General features: G+C 37.0%; 1 protein-coding gene across 1 annotated transcript in view; it reads right to left on the bottom strand.

Annotated features, from left to right (window-relative positions):
* LOC129277222 (protein sidekick-1-like) overlaps window positions 1-20,918 on the bottom strand; it is a 55,236-nt gene that overhangs the window by 28,482 nt on the left and 5,836 nt on the right. Inside the window, exons 4-14 of the mRNA XM_064110657.1 lie at window positions 18,414-18,529; window positions 16,394-16,669; window positions 15,387-15,653; window positions 14,377-14,574; window positions 6,341-6,409; window positions 5,281-5,404; window positions 3,795-3,970; window positions 2,929-3,063; window positions 1,866-2,039; window positions 1,213-1,283; window positions 528-756 (exon numbers count right to left, since the gene is read on the bottom strand). Of these exons, the coding sequence (XP_063966727.1) occupies window positions 528-756; window positions 1,213-1,283; window positions 1,866-2,039; window positions 2,929-3,063; window positions 3,795-3,970; window positions 5,281-5,404; window positions 6,341-6,409; window positions 14,377-14,574; window positions 15,387-15,653; window positions 16,394-16,669; window positions 18,414-18,529 (1,835 nt within the window). The remainder of the gene's footprint in view (window positions 1-527; window positions 757-1,212; window positions 1,284-1,865; window positions 2,040-2,928; window positions 3,064-3,794; window positions 3,971-5,280; window positions 5,405-6,340; window positions 6,410-14,376; window positions 14,575-15,386; window positions 15,654-16,393; window positions 16,670-18,413; window positions 18,530-20,918) is intronic.

Below are 20,918 nucleotides of genomic sequence, written 5' to 3'. Positions count from 1 at the left end.
AAAGGAAGAAAAATAACCGACGATAAATTAATTTTAATCTCCAATGTTTTCAGCATCATATAGAATTGCAATAAACATTCAGATTTTAGGAAGGTGAGGCCCCCATTTGAGCTTGGTTCAGAAAAAATATTCTTCAAAATAACTTGTTCATATTGGTTTACTCGTAGTTGAGTGATGTTACAATACATTTATATGTAACTGACAGCCAAATATATATATAATATGCCATAGTTGAATAAAGCACAACACATCATAACTACCATTACAAACCTTTGCTCACTGAATACTCAATTCAGCATTCCATTGCAGGGAAGACACCTTTCATAATTATGGGAGCATGTCACGGAACAATTTACCTGTGACTTTCATTGGAAACTGTTACAAGCCACTGAAATCCTTGCATCTGATTGGCTGATAGCACTTTGTCAGTGAAAATCCCTGAAAGGACACTTTGTGAAACATTTCTGGTGGCAGCGGTGGGATGGTATACACAACGACTGAATAGCAAAACCTGATCTTCAACTCACCATCAGCTAAGGTCTTAGCCACTACACTATCGCTGGAAGGACCTACGCCGTCTTCGTTGACCCCTTGAACTTTGACCTCGTACGTTGTCCAGGGTGACAGACCAGTCAATAGGTAAGAAGTCACAGCACCAATGGCCTCACTCACAACAAAGTCTTCCAAACTTTCGGACAAGCGGTACAGGACCATGTAGCCCGTGATGGCTCCGTTCTGGTTTAGAGCGGGAATTGGCTAAAAATTAATGAGAAAGTTGATAGAATCAGTAAAATACTATTTTTAAATAGTCACGATTACTTAAATGATCTCCTGTCATCGATATTGCAAACAGTCCAGCTGCTCAGAATGGCAAGTCTCCGCATCTCATCTACCCTTCTGTTCAAAATCACCTCTTCTAGTTTGCCGTCATTTTAAAGGACAGCATATTTCCTCAAGAAGAAAAGAATACTCTCATCTCATATATCTCTTGTTCGCCTTTAAATATCCTCTTTCCCATTTTCATTTCTCATCTACAGTACTTCTCTTCATTACACTGTCAAAACAGACTTTTTCAGGACTAACAACATTATAAACTATAAGCCTTGTCATTCTTAAAATACTTTATCTCCATCTATTCAATACTAGTGTAAACAATCCCTTTAAGCCAAGAATTGAACAGGTTTATATTTTATTATATTGACTGGTACCTACCTCCCATGATGCTGTGATTGAGGTCGAAGATGGAACCTCCAAAGTCAAATTTGTAGGAGCTCCATCCGGTGCTGTTAAACAAGAAAAAAAAAGAGAAATAGAATAATAATTATAATGATTGTACATATATATTGCACAATTTCTATATGCATATACTCAACTGCACATTACAATAATGTTATTATTATCCCGGCCTTAGCCGTGCTGCCTACCGGTGCTCAGGCATTCGAGGAATTTCTGCATACCAGGTATCCATTCACCTCTCCTGGGTTGTATGCAGCCAATGTGGGTAAATTTCTTGCTGAAGGAAAAAACGCCATGGCTGGGAATTGAACCCATGTCCCTCAGATTGAAAGACCAGAGTCATGACCACGATACCAGGACGCCACTGTAGCAACCGCTAAAACCGATTCCCATGGAGGTAGATTGCATGAATAAGAACCTGTCAATAAAGGCAATATTTTGTGGCTTTTTTGTCTTGTCATAAAGAAAGCCCATGTTCTCTTGTCCCTGTATGGGCGGTCATTATAAACAGGTTTCACTGGTGAGTTTTTCTTTGATATCCAAATGAAATGATAACATGAGACATAATATGAATTACAACCGATATGATTTTTTTTTAACCACACAAAATGAAAAACCATTTCTCTTACCTGCTGTGCCGGTGGTCTGCTCCAGGTAATCAGTGTAATTACCCGGCTGTCTTAGCCCCTTGTGTAGTGTGGCTCCACTGACCCTTAGCTGGTAGCTGGTCAAGGGTCGAAGGTCACTTACCATGGCCGTAATGGTAGCTTGACCCCCACCTGGGATCTCCTTGATCATGAAATCTGAAGAAAAAAAAAAGAAAATTGAAACTAAAGTTATTCGGTAAAAATTGTCCAGATTTTATTGGTTGAAAATTTTCAAGCCCGAGTAATAATTTGCGCGCTCCACTACACAAAGGTGTAGATTACATGTACTTCATGATAAATCATTCTCAATCCCATTTCTTGTTCAGCATTTAAGCACTAAAATTTCCACAATGTACTGAAAGTGCAAGAATTCTCATTTATTGTCACCCTTTGTGAATAGGTATTTGTGCAGATAACTCATAAGAAATCCTATTTTTAAGTGCAGCATTTGAAGATTATTTTGTCTCCTTTTGAAATTAAATGCAGGACAAAACTAGCTGGATGACACAAATGCAGCTCACACTCAACATAAACGAGAACCATAATATCATGCTTACAAATTCATTATGCGGTTGATTTTCTACGATTGATTGCATCGATTATTGTGTATAATCAATTTGAAAGACAATCCCAACAATTAATCGTAAGATTTATGCTATGACGACTTCCAGGCAGCTAAATTATTTTTCTACATTTTCTTCCAGGCATCAGAATAGGGTTTATATAATCAAAGATTACATTCATAAACACGAATCATGAAGCTACAAAGTGACTGGCAGCGACTCAAGCAACTTGTCAGTGCGGCACAATTGACTAATTCTTGCGCTTACAATGGCAAGACTGCAGAATCAAATTCCAATTTAGGCAAGAGCACAATATTTAAAAAAATTGTCTTTAAAAATAATAATTCAAATTGATGCGAAACTTGAACTAAATACAAATCAAAGTATGGTAGCCTAGTTCAAAGACTCCAAAACGTCCTTTCTGTGGTACAAAAAGGCTGAAAAGTAATTTTTGCTCTCAGGCGACCTTGTTGAATACTGACCCATTATGCCGGTGATATGGTACTCCACCATGTAGATTTCGATGGGTCCATTCCGATCGGCAGGGACCTCCCATATGAGACTGATCGATGTTCCGTTATATGACGTAACACGGAAGTTCCTGGGCGCAGATGGACCTGAGGGATTAGAGAAAGAGATAAAAGAGAAAGCAAGAGAAAGAGAAGGAGAAAGAGAGACAAGGGAAGGGGAAGAGATAAAAGAGGAGACAAAGAAAGGAAGGAGAAAAAAAGGAGGTGATTAACAAAATTAAAAGCACAAGGCATACAAATTAGACAAAAGTTATGATGACAAAACTTCCAGTCATATCGGCAAAATTGCGGTGTGGTTGAGGTACTAATTGATCTGTTATCATGGTTAAAGTCTACTTATCTGCAATAATTTATATACCTGACTAATCAAGACATTTCAGAATGAGGGCATGGGCATGGCGCGCCTCATGAACCGGACATCCTGGGTTCGATCCCTGCCCGAGTCACACCAAGACTTATCAAAATGGGACCTTCTGCCTTCTACATATGTAGCTATTAAAGCACTCAGCATTTAGATTAGAGAAATGTAATAATAACATATTATGCAGGGAATAATTTTTCCTGGTACCGCATCGCAATTTGTTCAACATAATTTCATGACTGCTACACAAAATTTCACTCCTTTAGCAATTTCTTACATAGAACTGTACAGAACATAGTTGAAAGCTTTTCTCTGAAAACCACAAATGCTCATCGAATTTGAGAAGTAAAATTAGTCCCTGTTATGTTTTGCAGAGCATTAGCAGATTTATGACTGAAGTGGCTACCCAGGGTACATGTAAATAAAGGTTAAATATAAAGAAAAGAATTTCTAGTACCTGTTACTGATGGTGTCATCACTGCCACCATCGTGCTCGGAGTCTGGCCAACAGCATTCTTTGCAACAACCCTCAGTTGATACTCCCGGTTCTCCTCCAAGCCGTGAAGCATGTAGGTTTGGTTACCAGGCATTGCTTCCAAATTATCCACATAGGTCAGCCAAGTTTGCGAGGTGCTGTGTGAGGAGGAGGAGGGATAAAACAACTGTTTTGAGTCTACAATATCAGGCCTTAAATTTCAATATTTCTAGGGGTAAGCCCACTCTTCTATATGGCGCATTTTTCTATGACCATACAAATGGAAATTTGTATAAAGCGCATAGCAAATATGCTATTTACAGACAAAAGGAAGCAACTCCGATTTTTTTCAATATTGACTTTTTCTTGATTTTGGGATATGTTAAGCATGTCGTACAGGAGGCACAAGGAATGGGAGTCATATAGACCCCAATTTCTGAAATATAGACGTTTCAAAAGCAAGTAACTCTGTATGTATATACATGTACATAAAAAATGACACATTTTCCTGATTAACTAAGAAACTCATTCCATAGTGTTGCTCCCTTTTGTCAGCGAGTAGCAAAAATCTTTCGGGCCATCGAGAGGGACATTAAGGCCAATCAAAATGCCAGACGATTAGACTTGCAACCAAACGGAAAGAAGACAAGAACGGATGTAGACCAAGTGGGTATTCACCACCCAGACACACACTATGGCTCGTATTCTGAAGTCAGGTTTAATTCAAACTCTGGCTTAAAATTATGGTTTAACTATGGCTAGCCAGGAGAGGGTTAAATCTCTAACAGTAGAATTTCAATGTATCAGCTCATTTTTCTCTCAAATCATTCTTAACGGTTCCGGAAGGATAAATAAGATAGATTTCTTCACCCTTCACGAGTTAGGAAAGAGCAAAGTGAACATAACAAACATTAAATATAAGGAAAATTTTGACATTTTTGGCTTTCCATAATTTCGGCACAGAGTTAGACCATGGTCTGAGTTAACCTGACTTCAGAATACGGGTCCATGTGACCAGCCACCCCCAAACCAACAATAAGTCACCCAACATAAATTTTGAGAGTTTTATTCAACTTGAATATATATAGCTTGTCAAAATTAATCAACGATGACCCACACAAGTTCTTGATTGAATGCAGAAAAAACCAAGCGAGATCTTCCGAAAAATAAGGACAAAACAATGAAGTTGGTGGTTCACCCAAGCATGAGATGTGCATGCTTTGCAATCTCAGTGAAACATGCAAGCAGTCCCGCAAAAACCGGTGTCAAAGAAACTCTCATATCATGGCTTCTATTCAACTTTACAACTTATCTATAGGATGATTTTTGTTTTAATTTGTGCATTTTGAAGACCAAATTACTACATTGACTATTTACAAAGAACCTTCCCTGGTGACTTATTGTTGATTTTGGGGTGGCTGGCCACACTGTACACAACTACATGTACCAGGGAGTTATTTCAGCATACCTGAGTCTGTACTGGACCTGGTAGTAGGCTGTGTCGACAACATCTCCCCCAGCAATCCAGGCAAGGTGCACCGAGGTGGCAGAGAGGGGGTATGCTTCCAAGAGTGTAGGCTGACCTGGAACATCTAGTGGAGAGGAGGTTGGTTTTTATTGTTAGGTACACATGTACCTCTCAATATATCTTTGGTGCAGGATAAAAAATTAAAGCGAGGGCTTCGGGCAAATGCCCTCAAGAGCCCTCGAAAACTAAATGAAGAGCCCCTGAAATTCCAATCGGGTCTAATATAAACTGTAATACAATGCAAAATGAGGCAGGTGAGCTGCCAAAAAGTAGCCCTCGGGAAAAAAATAACTAATTTTCTCCTTACTTTGGTGTACAAGAAATAATGTTACACAGGAAACCTGTTGAAGCATGTTCAGTGCCAAATACTCACATTATAGTGTAAATAGTGATATTGAAAAGTTAAGATCAAATTTTTTTGAAAGGGAGAAAACAATAATTGGGATCATTCAAGTTCTTCAGAAGGATATTTCATGAAGAGAAGAAATACTCAACACCAACACATACATGTTGTACTTAAAGCGGTAACCCATTGATGACTTCCAAGTAGCACATGTGCATAATTGGACCGATGTACAGTGTATTGATATGTTACCACGAGTAACCAGGAATTTAAGTGCAATAACAAGTCACACATAATTACTGTATATATGGAATAGCCCTCAGAATAAAGATGGTTCTTTTCTTGTGTTAGTGTATCAAATCAAGCTAATGTTCTAAAATATGTTCAGATTATCTGTACATATTATTACATGTAAATGTATATATCATATTATACAATGTATTTAGGCCTATATACATGTATGGGGGGGGGGGGGGGTCCTAAGTCTGTGTGCAACAAAGGGGACCGATGACTTAACATCCTCTCTGTGGACACAATAAAGGAGTTTAATAACCAATACCTTAATAATACAGTCAATCTGATTTAGCAACTGCCTGTATAGGACACTTCCATGACATCTCTCCGTTGTAAATTCCACACACTAATGTACTGACTTACCCACAATAGTAAGGTAGAATGTCTCTCTCCCATTGCCGACACTATTGGATGCCACACAGCTGTACCAGCCTGTATATTACAAGATAAAATGAAGAAAACACATGACAAATTGATACATTTCCAGACAAAATGTTATTGCTTTTAACATGATCGAACTATTACTGAACAAAAGTGCATCTAAAACATAGATCACAGAAAACAAAATATTATAATAAAAAACACCAAACATCATATACTAGGTACAGAAGTTACAGAACACATGAAATTATTTACATTTACACATTATTATTTCATCCAAGATTCATTAAAATCACACTTTGGCAGCAGCCAGCTTTAAAAAACATTACTCTGGCAGTAGATGTACATGTATGTCTTTCCAAATTCTAATTACCTGCTGGCAAAGATCGAACACATTTGGTCTTTTGCGGAACAGCCACACCAACGATTCTGACTCCAAACCCATCGAAGGTCTGTCATTGGTTATAATGTCATATCTTTTTGTTTGTCTGGAGGTGGTCTTGACGATGTGACTGTCCCAGTAGTTTCAATGACTGCTTAATTAAATTATGCATCTAATTTACAAGGAAAACACTGTCCCCATCCCGAGTCGACGGAGAAGTCGGAAGTAAAATGTAACCTCTAATACCACATTTCACAGACTTTGCTGGTAATTAACAGTTTCCCTGGAGCTGTCAATGAACAGCCTTGATGCTAATGTTTTTAAGAAACGTTAATTTTGCCCTCGCAACTTGCAAGTCAAGGCAATTATGTTTCTGCTCATTCACATACAGGTGTCAAAACATATTTTACAGATACACAGGAAGAAAGAAAGATAAATAGAAATGAAGATAAAGATGTTTTTAAATCTAGATGGAATGAAAAATATACATATACATGTAGGAATTTATTAAAACAAAAATCGTAGAGAAAATCAAAGAGTGAGAGAAAGAGATAGAGAGAGAGAGAGAGAGATGTGTGTGTGTGGGGGGGGGGGAAGGGGGGTGAAGAAAGAAGGAAGTGATACCTATGTATAGAGAAACTCTAAAAATATTAGATTTACAATATAAAAGGAATAATGGTTTGCAAATAGAGAAGATGATAGAAAGAAAGCTAATAGGAAAGACAGAGTAGGTTGGAGAGAGAAATGAAGGTTACTTGCTAAAATGGGGGATGCATTGCAGAGAAATTTTGTTAAAAGAAAATTAGAAGCCAGCGAAAAAAATCTTTAAACAAGAGGTAATTAACGCTAACTTCAACATTTCCTATTAAACTCAAAAGTGTGCCAAAATTTTAGATGATTCTTAATTTAGCACCAATTTCCCTCTCATGCTCTGATGGTGTTAACTAGGAATGCAGGAGATAGGTCAATTAGCAGAATATTGCCGCAGCAGCTTCAAGACGAGAACATGTTATCCAAATTATCATATTTCCTTAAAAAGGTCTTATTGGTTTAAAAAAAAAAGAAGATTAATTATCAGATGACAATAATAGCAGGGCCTGCTGGGAGAACAGTTTTTGGAACTGAAGTGGCTACCCTGAGTAAACATACCGTTATTATTATTATTACTATATATGACTTGGGTAAAAATATATATCTAAGGTGCTTTATTTTTTATAGAGGTTGTGCTGATGGATTAAGGATTTTATGAAAAAAGCAGAATATTGATCGGGAAGTAAATAATGAAATAGTGACTTATATTCACTCTAAGCGTGAGGGCTGCAGGGAGGGAGAGAATGAGAGAGAGAGAAAAAAATGTGAAGAAAGATGATGGACACAGACAGAGAAGGGGGGGGGGGTAGAGCAAGAGAATTATATTTCTGTTGATTCTCTATCATTAGTAGAACTCCAGCCTCCAGTTCAATTTAGACATTACAAAGTGCAATGTCCTAGAAGAACTCATTATAAGTGGACCAACTGACGCAAGTCATGCTCGCCAACATCCAACGCCTCCTGAGTCACCTAAGGTTATCAAAAATAAAAATCATAAAAAAACCTCAGAAACACAACCTCAGCCATCAAACCCATGTTTGTTGGCTTAGTCAAAGTTTGTTCACAAGTGCCGCAATCCACGCTCATCTCACTTCTCGTGCGAGACGGAGATATGGCGATCCGATTCCCGGCTGGATGAGGAAAACCCTTGGCTCGCTCTCCACGGGTAATTAAACCTCCATCGATGAAAACAAATTAAGACGTGATCAGGATTTTCCTTGTCTTATTGGTGTAACTTCTCAATACAGGACTACACCTAATGGCTCAGGGCACGCTGATGACTGACTTCATTTTCTTGAGGGGATATCCATTTGAACTTTCAATGATTTCTTTGTGGTTTCACAGCTAGAAACTTTGCCTAATCTTGGGAGTAACGACTGGATTTTCCCAAAAGGTTAACCCTTTGAACTTTTGATTTATTATTTCTCATTACAGCTTTAGAGCTACAACTGTTGACAATCTTTGAAGCAGTGAAGGAAATACCTTGAAGGAGAAACCATTTGAACTCTAGATTACTCTTTCACAACTTTACAGCAGGGGCTACTTTCTGATCTTTGAAGTACTGGCAAGAATTTGTTTGGGGGGTAAATGTAACTAAACTTTAGATACATTGTTTGACAGATAGAGGATAAAGAAGTTATTTCTGACATTCTTAATACTTCCTGGTCCTAACTCATCTCTTTATGTAAATTAACTAATACCTTACATAACTAAGTTTCTGAAATTATACATACAGAGATACTGTAGACATTGTCTTCAGCATAAAAGAAGAAAATGTCTTGCATATTTCATGCCATACAGTGTAAGTACAAATGACATGTACATGTACATTCCCAGAAAAAAACCTTAGATTATTCCTAAGTTGGCTAATAAAACTCAGCTCTTCGTATAAATTCACAGAATTTCCAAAGTAAACTAATTCCAGTTTCATAAAAAAAAAGCAAACACAAAACACTGCAGGAACACAAGGAGAGTCATTGACTCTGACATACAAAAAAACACCAACAACTGAACTCGCAAGTTACTGACCTGGCAGTCAACGGTGTATCATGTATAAAGCACTACATGCTGCCAAGATTCATCACCTATTCTTAGAAGTTTATAGTCACCAATCTTGAGGGAAATCTAGTGTTACGCTCCCTGCAGAAATCAGATGATAGTGCTCCTTTTGTCTCTGGCTAGGAGCACCAATTTCAAGACAATGAACGATAATGATAATATTGTCCATTTTATACATACACGTAGTGCAGTATCGATATTGGTGTACATACACATAATTTGCCATTAAATTTAAGAAATATGACGTTGAAACTTCTGTAACATCTAAACTGTAGTCTGGTTCAAATCTTTTTCTCACATTTATCAATTCTTGGAACTATGGCACTCATCCAAACTCTCTTATTCATTCTCTCTATGTTTCTTGTGTGTGTCTCAGAAAGTATTTCTACATGTAGGTAGACAATGCTAGCTTTTATTATTATTTGTTTTGGCGTCACCTGCGCCTGGGAGGCAAAAAGCGAACTGAATGAGAATCACTATGACCTGCAAATCTCTCCTCCCGTGATTGGGGGGAGTGCAGGTGGACCACTACACCGGGGTCTCCCCTACTCTAATACAAATAGTGCAGTGGGTTCTCCACGTGCAGAGGTGGTGACTCTCCTCTACACGGGGTCTCCATTTAACACCCTATCCGAGGGACAGAGCTTTTTATTAATCTTATTATTATTTCATGTAGATAAACATGATGCACTATAATGCACTTAACTATGTATTATTTATTCATATCATTACCCCCTAATGCAGACAAGTTGCCTTATTATGACTCTAGTTTACGTATTCAAGGAATAAAGTCTACTGGGTACCCATTTACCTCTCCTGGGTTTAGCGCGGCACATTGCTGACAGGTTTAATGCTGAAGGAAATGAATTATGAGACAGATTGTGGGAGCTTTGCGCGACCAATGCGGTGAATTGTGTAGATCACTGCTAATCAGAGAGTTAGACAATTCACATCAAATATTCATCCCCTAGCTTGTTCACTGATTGAACAGCTATCAGCCTATCACTCACATCCATTTGTTCATTCCCCCTACAGAGATTGGAATAATGGAGAAAGTTAATAGGATAATGTCAGTAAAAGAACTGTCTAATACTTCATCATCAAGGCATTCCCTGATTAGAAATATAAAATTATACAGTCAAGCCACTTAAGAAAAGTAAGCAGTTTCGAAGCATTCCAGAAACGGTCCATCAAACTCTTCAATAGCACATCAAACTGGCATTTAAAGTACAGAAATCTATAATTCAAATTCATGCCTACTTTTTACTCCTGCTTGAACTACAGAACTAAAAATAAACCTGCCACGATTAACATGTTTTTAAAGGAGAATGAAACCCTTGAAACCAGCTGAATCCATATCAAAGAGAAAAATCAAAGAAACATATTATTGAAAGTTTGAGGAAGATTGAATGAATAATAAGAAAGTTATGAGCATTTAAATATTGAGATCACTAGTGCCATGTAGATCCTCCCATCGGCAATGCGACCAAGATCTGTGATATCACACACGTACAACTCCCTCATTACTCTAGTACTTATTTCACTTATATTCTCACTTTTATAGAGTCTATCACAAGGTGAGGTGTTCTCTTTATGAGATGACAAGTACAGAGGTTTCACAACATTATACCATTGATGAATCGTTTGTCATATGATTAGAATAAGCAAAAAGAGATGTTTTGGGGTATATTTTCAGTGTCCAAATGGGAGAGTTGTACGTGTGTGACATCACAGATCTTGGTCGCATTGTCAATGGGAGGATCTCCATAGCATTAGTGATCTCGACATTCAAATGCTCATAACTCTTTTATTGCTAGTCCTATTTTACTCAAAGTTTTGTTGATCTTATTCTTTGATTTTTCTGCTTTCACAAAAGCTAACTTGCTCCAAGAGTTTCATTCTCCTTTAAAGCAGGGGGAAATTTGAAATAAAATATTCGAAGGAAAGCTGCGCATTGAGGAAGTTCGAGCCTGCATTATCTCAGATGAGATCTAGCAACATTTGAGTTGGTCATAAGTATGTAGGAAGTTTACATGAATGAGTAATTCCATGAACTTGATTTCAACTCTAGTCTCTTGCCAAAAACTTTCAGTGTGAAGCACTCCTGTGGCCCATAACACAAAGCTTAGCAATGATCGTAGAACATTTTTCTACGATTGATTCAGTTGGTTACAATGTACAATCAATCGTAGAAATCAAGTGTATGATTAATCGTTAACCTTTGTGTTACGAGACCCTGGAGACAGATATTTCTTGACCGCTTCGCTTGAGGTGTCCCGTTAGTTATTGTAGTGATGTGGTTTTGAAAAGTCCTTACACATATCACCTGTTTTTCCTACCAAACCTCAGTTAGATCAAAGACGCACCTGTGGCCCGTAACACAAAGCTTAGCTATGATTGTAGAACATTTTTCTACGATGATTCCATTGGTTACAATGTACAATCAATCGTAGAAATCAAGTATACGATTAATCGCTAACCTTTGTGTTACGGGACCCTGGAGACAGATATTTCTTGACCGCTTCGCATGAGGTGTCCCGTATTGTATTGATGTGGTTTTGAAAAGTCCTTACACATATCACCTGTTTTTCCTGCCAAACCTCAGTTAGATCAGAGAAGCGTCCCTGGTTAGATCATGAAACGTTTCTCAAGATTTGTCTCCTTCTTTCCTTCCTACACATTCATACTATCTATCTAGCTACCTCTACCTCTACATTTATCTTCTTTTTTTCTTTGGGGCGGGGTGGTGTCTCAAATGTATGGGCCTGTAGGTTGATTGTTTAACCTTCTCCTTATTTTCTCTTTTGTTCTACTAAATCCAGGGAATAATTTTGCTTTACAAATTTGAATGGCATTTTTGGTCATAAGAGAAAAGCTCTCAACCAAGTAATGTACAGTCCTATGTAAAAAATATGCTATACAAAAGCCTTTATGCATATCAGTCCTTAAATAATGTGGAGCAAATTGGGATGAAATCCCAACCCTTTCTCTTTGAATAACATAAGCAACGGTTGCAGATCCATGTTGGTATGATCCCTCTATTATTTTTGAGAGTCCCAGATTAAAAAATGGCAACTTGTCAAACGTTTGTGCCATGTCTATTCAGCAGGAAAGAGAAGGTGGTATGTACTTTTACAGAGCAGCTTTTCCACACTCCCCACTATTCTGTCAATGAAAAAAAACTTTGCAGGAATTCTCAGTGCAGGAAAGTTTTGCTCTTTTGTATCCCCTCTACTTTGAAACCTTAGATTCACTAATTAAAATCCTTTTTTTTCAGTACCTTGGGAATACAACACTTAAAACCAAGGTGATCCGTACTCATCCTCTCTCCCGACAAACTAAGACGTTGCAATAACTCTCCCTCACATTGCCATGAATACTCATTCCCATGGCTTCCTGTCGAATGATCTAGCATCAAAGCTCCCCTTTCATGAAAAATGTAATTAATGGTAAGTCACAGGTTGATATCATAAGCTCGAGAATTAAAGCACCATGATTGGCTAAGAGCATCTTTGTGATTGATTCCTATCAATTGCAATCAATAACAAAAGAGTTACATCAAACATGGCCCAGAACTTTGGATATTGATCCTCTGCCTTTGCAGGCGTCAGCGTGTCGCAGATGGGTATCTCAACCAACTCCCCGTACACGAAAGCAAATATGGTGGGACTACAGACCAGGGTTGGGTGTGTTGTAAATTGATTTGCACCTATTAGATTACTTGATCAGCTCAAGAACTTTTTGATAAGAAGTGTCGTTGGCAAGGCTTTGATTGTAATCACAAGTTATCACAAATTTACAGTAGAGCATGCTACTACATGTAACTAACATCTCCCTAGATCTCCCCGAAGTTCCATATTGTTTGACTAATATGGTGCTCTTCCACTACACTGCTTCTATGTATTCTCTAATGGGGCCTTGCACGGAACCTTTTAATTAATTGCAAATCTATTTGGGATCTGCAAATCAATTGTATCTCTTGCAATTAATTGCCAATATGCAACTGATTGCTTATCTACTTCTATGGATCGTAAAACAATTTCCTGCAGGTAAATCTAATTCATCAATTGTAAATCTGCATAAAAAATTTACAAATAATTGCAAATATTCTCTTGCTAAATCCCCTAATTAATAATTTCTTTCTTCTAACAGCTTCTACAAACAGTCCATCCAAAGTATCCTCCGCCTTCTAGGGGTCCGTTGCAGAAAGAGTTGCGTTTAAACGCAAGTCAAAAATCAATCGCAAGTCCAAATGCGCACGGTTGACAATCAAGTTATGCATGATTTTTTGAGTTGCGTTTGATTGCAACTCTCTCTGCAACGGGCCCCAGGCCTGCCAACATTTGAAAATGTAAAAAAAAAGGAGTCCTTATCGCATGGCGTGAATTTTTCTGCTCGATGTCAGGTGTGTCTCCCTCACTTATTTTAACCAAGACATGTTTAGCATTCTTTAATCGCTGAAAAATTACAAGCGTTGAAAAACTATATCACTCCATACACACACCAATATCCCACCATGCAAAACTTACACGTATATGGGCTGATTTATTTTTTATCTTAAATAAATGGAAAAAAGAAGTGCTCCTCTTTTTGGTTGATAGAAAATCTTAAAAATGGGGGTAACTCCAATGGGGGTAACTTAGTGGCTATGATGTCAGGTGGGTGTTTCACAAAGTAGTCCATAACTTGCGAGTGAATTTATGAACGACTGGTAACTTACGAACAGCTTTATGCAACAATCACCAAGGTGTTTCACAAAGATTTAAGTATGACTTACAGTCGAGCTTAAATGCCTAGTTGCATGCAATATAAAAAGAGGGCGTGCACTACTGCGCATTTATCAACAAGATAAGTCGGCATTTAAGCGCGACTCAAAGACTCATAATTGAGTCTTTGTGAAGCATCCCCCTGGTTCTGTTGGAATTCATTTGTCATTATAACCACTTCTAAAATTTATCTTCAAACTAAAATTAAAATGGTCACTCACCCTGGTCACTTTTACTGAGCTCTGTGATGGTCAGAACCCCTGTGTTGGTCAGCGACACCCTACCCCTCGACCGAAGGGGGTCTTGATCATTCACCCAGGTGTAGGTCGGGTCTGGATGACCACTGGCCTGGCAGGTGACGATCAGTTGCTGACCAGCTTCCAGGGTAAGGTTGGGGAGAGGCGTCACGGAGGGCTCAACTGTTGGAAAAAAATAAGAATCATGTAATTCCAAAAATTGTTAAGAATTTCAAGCAAGAGTTTGAGGTGATATTATCAATGACTATACAATACATATGGAAATAAATTAGAACAAAACTAAGTTAAGTGTTTAAGTTATTAGTAAAGTGTTTAAGTGTTAAGTGTTTAAGTTAAGTGTTGGTTAAGGGCTTTAAGTGTTAGTTAAGTGTTAAGTATTTTCTTCGATAGCAAGAGGTATAGATAGTGGCACAGATCTTGATTGAAACTTGGTTCAACAAGCGGGTCCTCGCACAAGACTAGAATTAATAAAACTTGCTGGCCTTCTGTACACAAAACACTGTAGGCTGCTCATAAGACAACTTAACTCGAGTGGATTATGGTACATGTATGTGTAGAGAGCTCAGACTAAGGTACAGATATGGCTCCAGGGACATGATATAGCCACATCTAAAAGATAAAGATAATAATTCAATATTCTCTCTTATGCTTACATAAAACAGGAAAAACCCCTCAGTTTATCAGTTTCCACTAAAACCTGTGACTTGTGTATTCACTTATTTAATAAAAAAGAGGAAAAAACACTCCAAAACTTAACAAAAAATAATAAAAATAAATAAATAAATAACTGAAAATGAAATAGCTACATGTACCATACATTGTAGAGGAAAGCTGAAATAAGCTAAAATTAAGCTGGAATCGGCTTAAAAAATGAAATCTCACACCCCTGATATAATCATTTATTTTTTATTTGCCTGAAGAATGTAAACATCCCACGAACTTTCCTTTGAATTAATCTACAAAAATTCACATACCCAAAACATTCAGATATGCCTCTACCCTCGCTGTTCCCTGGGCATTGGTGGCGACACATGTGTACTTCCCTGTATTCTCAGAGAGAACATTTGGGACGTTGAGTCTTCTTCCTTCCTCGTCGACGCTTGCCCAGGATGGCAAGGCGCCCTCGTTGAACAACCAGGACAGAGACGGAGCTGGCGTGCCCGTTGCATTGCACTGGAAGGTGACGACCATGTACTCCAGGGCAGTCTGGTTTTCTGGTTCGACAATGAACTCAGGAACGGCTGAAAATATGGAAAAGAAAGGATATTCAGTTATTGCAAGAATAAAATATTTCAATATATATACTGTGACCTTCCACCTCATGACCTCCAAAATTAATCAGATCTTTGTTAATCCCATATACATACATGCATTAACCAAGTTTGAAGTTGAGCGCACAAATGGTCCTTTAGTTATTGTGAGAATCAGAAACATGCAGATCTGACCTCTGTAACTTTTTGACCATTTACCTTGATACACCCCAAAACAAATCAGAACATTGCCACTACTACATGCAGACTTGGACCAAGTTTGCAGTTGATCCTTCAAACAGTTCTTTAGTTATCACGATCTATCTTCAGAGGAAAAAATGTGACAAGCCACCCCAAAACCAACGAGTCGCCAGGGAAGGTTCTCTTTCGATGTCAAAATAGTAATCTGAAAAAATAGTTGTTCTTTATGTTGTAAAAATTTCAAGTTTGTAAAGATGAAGACAAGAGTTTCTTTGACACAAGTTCCTCAAGAAGTTCCACAGAGATTGCACATACTGTATTATGCTTGAGTGAACCTAGAACATAAAACGTTATTTCCTTATTCAATCAAATACTTGTGTGGGTTAGTGTTGACTGACTTTGACAAGTAATACATGTATATCATTCTAAAGCTTAAAATATGCTCTTTCAAGCTCACAGCAAATTTCAAAAATTCATTTTAGGTGACTTATTGTTGGTTTGGGGTGGCTAGCCACAAATGCTCAACTCACTCCATACAACGAGCGTTCCAGTGGATTCTGCCGTCCCAACGCTGCTCTCGGCCTGACAACGGTAACTCCCTGCATGGTAGGGCTGGGCATCGGAGATCACCAGACCGGCGTTGGTCTGGACGTTGGACGGGTCGGAGGGGTCAATCTGCAGGAGGATGTCGTCTTTGAACCAGGTGACCGTCGGGATTGGGTCACCTATGACGGTGCAGGTAATGGTGGTCTGTGACCCCTGACCTACGGTGACCTCGCCTGGACTGGCTGTGATCTGAGGTGGAACTGCAAGGAGAGAAAATTTTCAAACTGAATAACATTCCAGGATTAGTATACGATAAGAGCATTACCTAACCTGATGTTTTATTATAAACAAAAATAGCCAATGATAATTAATAAAGCCAAAACAATCATATGTATAAATCATTGGAATCCCAGGATTAAGGAAGACAGAGAATTTTAACAATTTAAATAAATTGCATTTTAGTGAAATTCAACGGTTCAATTTGTTGGCTTTTGAAACATACATGTAGTGCTGTAATCTGCACAATGCGCAATGAGATAGCCAGGTGATAATGAAAAATGCAATAATCATAACATTTTATAATGAATATACAACTTTCTTAATGTAACCAAAGTAAATATTTAACCAAAATAAGTACAGTATTAATCATTGCACCGCGGGAACTCTGCACAATAGACATGAGCACTTAATGAATTGCATTTATTATTAAAATCATTCTTATTTGAAAAAGGTTATAATTCTTTATACAGGGCAACGTTACACATCATTTGAATTAGTTTTATTTTGAAACAATACACAAGATTCTTTTTAACATTACATGTATTTACTCAGAACTGAAATAAAATGAAATCATTACAATCACAATTACAATTTATTAAAAAAGATAGGTTATCAAATAGTACCCATAGATCTTCCTTTGTAAAGAAATACATGTATACATGTACTTCTGTGCATACAAGCATGCAACTGCACTTTTTTTTTTAATACGCCATTGCCAATTTGACACCTTTAAAACTATGTGCTTTCACTTTCTCTATATATTTAGAATTTAATGTGCCAAGCTACAAACAGAGCATGAATTGAGGGAGAGTGGTACCATGTCTTCTGGGTAAACACCACACAGCGGCCGATGACTAATCTCTACTGAAATATGATACCAATCCTCAAATAGCCACACTGGATTTCACCAATCCCTGCTACCCTAATCTGCACAAAACTGAGTGATTAACACAAATTAGGCTAATTTGTGAGCCAGATTATACTATTAGCACAGAGTCATGCCTTCTCTCAGCGTACATGCCTTGAAGATAAAGTAACAGCATAACTTGGCAATATTCCATTTCAAAAACACTCCCCTGAAGACATGAAAAACTTTCATATCTTTCAACCAGTTCTCCTTTATTTTTCTTTTTTTTTGCAATAGTACATTATACATAATAACAGAGAGTTAATCTTTTTTATTAGCAAGAGAGCTTCTTAAAACATCCCCTTGAAAAAGTGAAAACCTGTATTTAGATTTCTACCTACCAATTTTCCTGTATTTTTCATTTTTGCAATTAAATATTGTAACAGCGAATTAATCTTTTCAGCACAAACTTAGAAATACATACCCTTGAAGAAGAGAAAACCCTACATTTTTTTTGCAGTAATACATATCAACAGATTATCAATTTTTTATTAGCACAAAGATTAATGATACAATGACCCTTTTTGAAATAATTAAATGAATGCATAATCTTAAAATAATTATTTCAAGAAGGTTCATGATTGACTGAAAATCACTAAGTCTTTGTTAAATATGTGTATTACACTTTTTGAAGCCATACTTTTTTTTAAGTTACAGCCACATTTAAACTATTAACCCCCCCCAAAAAAAATGAATGAGAGAGGGGAAAAAGTCCTAAATAGAAGTCTAGGGAAACTTACTATTTCATTCCATATTAAACTAGGCCAACCATTTGGTGGCAAATTTCAAAGAATTAAGATAAAGAAATCAACACTCACTAAGTACATTAACAAATGCTGACGCTGTGGCTGTGTTGTATAGGTTACTGGATTCACAACGGTAAGTTCCCTCATCAATAGCGACTATGTTTCGGATGTGAAGTAGCCCATTGGACCTGTGTGGAAGTAATATGGAAACAGGAAGGGACTTTCAGATTGTAAAAAAAATGAACAATACATGAACTCCCCCCCCCAACCTACCAGAGGCCCCACAGCTACATGGTTATGATGATGAGGAGGAGGAGGAAGAGGGTGATTATGGTGATGATGATGGTGATGATGGCGATGATGATGAGGGTGCTGGTGATGATGAGGGCGAGGGTGATGATGGTAATGATGATGATGAAGATGATAGTGATGGTGATGATGACAAAGGCGATGGTAATGAAGGTGATGATGATGATGATGGTGATGTTGATGGTGATGATGGTAATGATGATGATGAAGATGATACTGATGGTGATGATGACGAAGGCGATGGTAATGAAGGTGATGATGTTGATGATGTTGATGTAGATGATGACAGCAGCACCAAAACAAAAAAATAGAAAGATTAGCCTGTCAAAAACACAAACTGAACAAACTCTATATTAACACCATGCTAACAAAACTGATCTTTGGCAGCCAATCAAACAAAAGTATAGCAACTTGAGTGTCAAGGGACAATTTGCAGACATTCAGCCGATACCACTGTCTTGCCAGACAGGTGCAATTACAACCAGCTGCAAAAAAAAGTTTAGAACAAATTGGTATGAACAGGTCTAAAGCGGTGCTACCTGTATAAGACTAAAATCTTTTTAAATTTGTTCATCATTACTACAGTTGTGTTTTCATTTATAGTCATATATAACCGAACAATGAGCACTTAAGATTCTAAATGAGAAGTATACAATTGACTCTTTTATTCATTTTATTCGGGGATGTAAAAATGGAGTGAGGATAGTAGTTCCCAGTCACGAGGCCTTTGAAGAAAACCGTCTCTCATAGACTTTGTACATGTGAATCATGATGATGCCAAGGCCGGCAAAAGGTGGCCTTGAGGCCGGCCTCGACTACAAAACTGAATTTATTATTAATAAAATAAAAAAACTGAAAAACGTTCATGCTATTGATCATGCTTTTACATGAAATTTCAAAGTGAAACAAATCATAAGAACAAAATCTGTTGTAAAATGGTATACCACTACTACTCTTAAAGGTCAAGTCCACGATAGAAAAATGTTGAATTGCATAAATAGAGAAAAATCAAACAAGCATAATTCTGAAAATTTGATCAAAATCAGATGTAAAATAAGAAAGTTATGACATTCTAAAATTTTGCTTATTTTTCACAAAACAGTTATACACACAACTCAGTGACATGCAAATGAGAGTCGTTGATGTCCATCACTCACTATTTCTTTTGTTTTTCTATTGATTGAATTATACAATATTTCAATTTTTACCAATTTGACATTAAGGAACTTAAACTGAACCATGATCATAACAATGGTCATGATGGTAATGCCACATGTTCAGGGAGGAATAAAACTTTGTTTTACAGGATAATGAGGAAAAATAAGAATATTTCATATAATAAAATACAAAAGAAACAGTGAGTCATCAGTCCCCTCATTTGCCTACTGACCAGTACTGTTTTGTGAAATTAAGCGAAACTTAAAAATGTCATAACTTTCTTATTTTACATCCGATTTTGATGAAATTTTCAGCGTTATGCTTGTTGGATTTTTCTCTTTTATTCAAATCAACTTTCTATTGGGGTGGACTTGTCCTTTAATATTTCAAGATTAACTGTAATTTTGAGATTGATTTTTGAGATGAACTACCCTGGATATACTAAATGAAGACATAAAGAAACAGCTGGCCTTTGTAAACAGGTTTGGTTCTAATTAATTAATTCAATTGATCACCGTGACAGTGATGCAGCACAAAAATAAATCATTCTCTTAACTCTATACTTGAAAAAATGTATCATTAATATTAATCAAAATATCAAATCTATCCTTATTCTCTACAGAAATATTAAATCTCTTATCATTCTGTTCTAAAACCTCAAATCTCTCCTGATCTTTACTGAAATATCAAATCTCTCCTTATTTTACACTGAAATAATATCTCTTCATTCTTAACTTAAAATTCATCATGTAGTAACACTGAAAAGAAAAAAAAAACTGTATGTCATCCTTGCATTATTTTCATATAAGATTTTGAAGAGAAACAGAAAAAAGAAACATATTGCAAATGATAGCTTGTCCCCACTATCAAAATGGTACCTACCCTCCTCACCCATTTAGAAAAAAAATGGGTTCTCAATATTCCATTTCGATAGAAAAATACATGTGCATGTTAAAAAAATAAAAAATACTAGGTTTATAAAGGTGTGATTATCTATGTCTCATCACTAATCTTTTAAAAGTAAACAAAAAAATCAGGGCAAACCTAGGTTTCTGTCAGAAAAAACTGTTTCTCTTTACAAATTAAAAATGAAAAAATCAGGACAAATAG

The sequence above is a fragment of the Lytechinus pictus genome, chromosome 15 (assembly GCF_037042905.1).
Source record: "Lytechinus pictus isolate F3 Inbred chromosome 15, Lp3.0, whole genome shotgun sequence".
NCBI lineage: Eukaryota > Metazoa > Echinodermata > Echinoidea > Temnopleuroida > Toxopneustidae > Lytechinus > Lytechinus pictus.
This window is presented reverse-complemented; position numbering and strand designations above follow the sequence as displayed.